This window comes from Sphaeroforma arctica, assembly GCF_001186125.1.
Source record: "Sphaeroforma arctica JP610 unplaced genomic scaffold supercont1.3005, whole genome shotgun sequence".
In the NCBI taxonomy this organism is placed as follows: Eukaryota; class Ichthyosporea; order Ichthyophonida; genus Sphaeroforma; species Sphaeroforma arctica.
This window is the reverse complement of record NW_014037553.1, coordinates 2,829-4,282: the sequence shown is the minus strand read 5'-3', so window position 1 is coordinate 4,282 and position 1,454 is coordinate 2,829. Positions and strand designations below refer to the sequence as shown.

The following is a 1,454-nucleotide window of genomic DNA, read 5'->3' as shown; positions in this document are numbered from 1 at the left end:
ATATGTATACGTGTATCTATATATACTCGTTTGTATATACGTATGTCTATCGGAATCATACCCTACAAATCCTGCGCAACACTACAAATCCACAGAGCTACAACTCGTTCTCACCTCATTTTGTTGGCCCTATTTCACCCCCTCCCACTCAGTGGTATCACCCCCGTCACCTCTCCGCGGTCTATGTCCGCCAAGAAGGTGTACTTGTTGTCCATATCCAACGTACTGGCACGCAATATTCCCGCAGGTATCGATGCCAGTGTAGCTTTCCACATGGCCGACATAAACCTGGAGACCGAGCGCGTGAAGAGCACCTATCCCGTGTTCAAACTGGTGAGGCTGAGATGTATGCGTGGAGAAGGGTGGTGTGTGCCGATGTATCTGTGTACGCTACACAGGTTGCTCAGTGTGCGTGTATGCGTGTAGTGTGTCTAGTGAGGTGTGTGCAGGCATATCAGCTGCATGAGACGCAAGTGTCTTGTTGTGGTTTGCCTCAGCGTTTTAAGATGTTTTAAGATGAACGTACCTTTAAAACTGCATATGTATATATTCAAGTCTGTCACCCTTTCCATGCACGCATGCTGCAAATCTGTGGCTGGCTATAGCGTCGATTGTATAGTATGGCTTGCTTAAGTGCTGCCGAGATACTCTCAGATACCTATAACACACGCCAGTATTGTTCTTATTGCATGAACAGATGTATCGTAAATTTGATCTGTTGTTTTATCCTTGTTCGTACACTGCAGAAGCACGCCCATATCACTGTGCGCATGATCTAAGACAATCGCATACTGTAGCTTACTTCACTGACCTGGAGGTTTACTTCTAAACATGTATTATATGTAGTTGGGCATGTCTTACTCGCTCTAAGTTGCCATGGCAACCGACTCACATATCGTTTGTCATGCCAACAGACGCATTGCTGTCACTTAACGCTGTATTAAACCCTGCTGCAGCACGGCACCACCGAGTTCACCGCCACTCAAACGGAGTTTGAGAAATTGGAGCTGAAGATTGAACTCAAGCATCACGGGAAGACGTTGGCGTCCTTCACATTCAAGGCAGAGGATATGCTGGTGGGCCCCAGACACTACGACGTACAACTGGCGAGGTAGGTACATTGGGAGCATATTCTGTTTATAGATTTTGCATGCGCCGTGCCTGTGTGCGTACAATATTGTACATATCCGAGTACCGTGTGGTGTAGCCATGTTATGTAGCTGATAGTACACGTCGTATGGCTGACTTATCAACTGTAGGTATATTGTATCTATTTATAGCGTTTGCATGCGCCGTGCCTGTGTCCGTATGATATTGTACATATCCGAGTACCGTGTGGTGTAGCCATGTTATGTAGCTGATAGTACACGTCGTATGGCTGACTTATCAACTGTAGGTATATTGTATCTATTTATAGCTTTTGCATGCGCCGTGCCTGTGTCCGTACGATATTG

The 1,454-nt window shown here is 46.1% G+C and overlaps 1 protein-coding gene across 1 annotated transcript in view; it reads left to right on the top strand.

The window, feature by feature from the left end:
* Positions 1–147: 147 nt before the first annotated feature.
* SARC_13198 (hypothetical protein) overlaps positions 148–1,454 on the top strand; it is a gene marked incomplete at its 3' end in the record, with an annotated part of 4,042 nt that continues 2,735 nt past the window's right edge. The window contains exons 1-2 of the mRNA XM_014292676.1: positions 148–333; positions 957–1,111. Of these exons, the coding sequence (XP_014148151.1) occupies positions 184–333; positions 957–1,111 (305 nt within the window). The remainder of the gene's footprint in view (positions 334–956; positions 1,112–1,454) is intronic.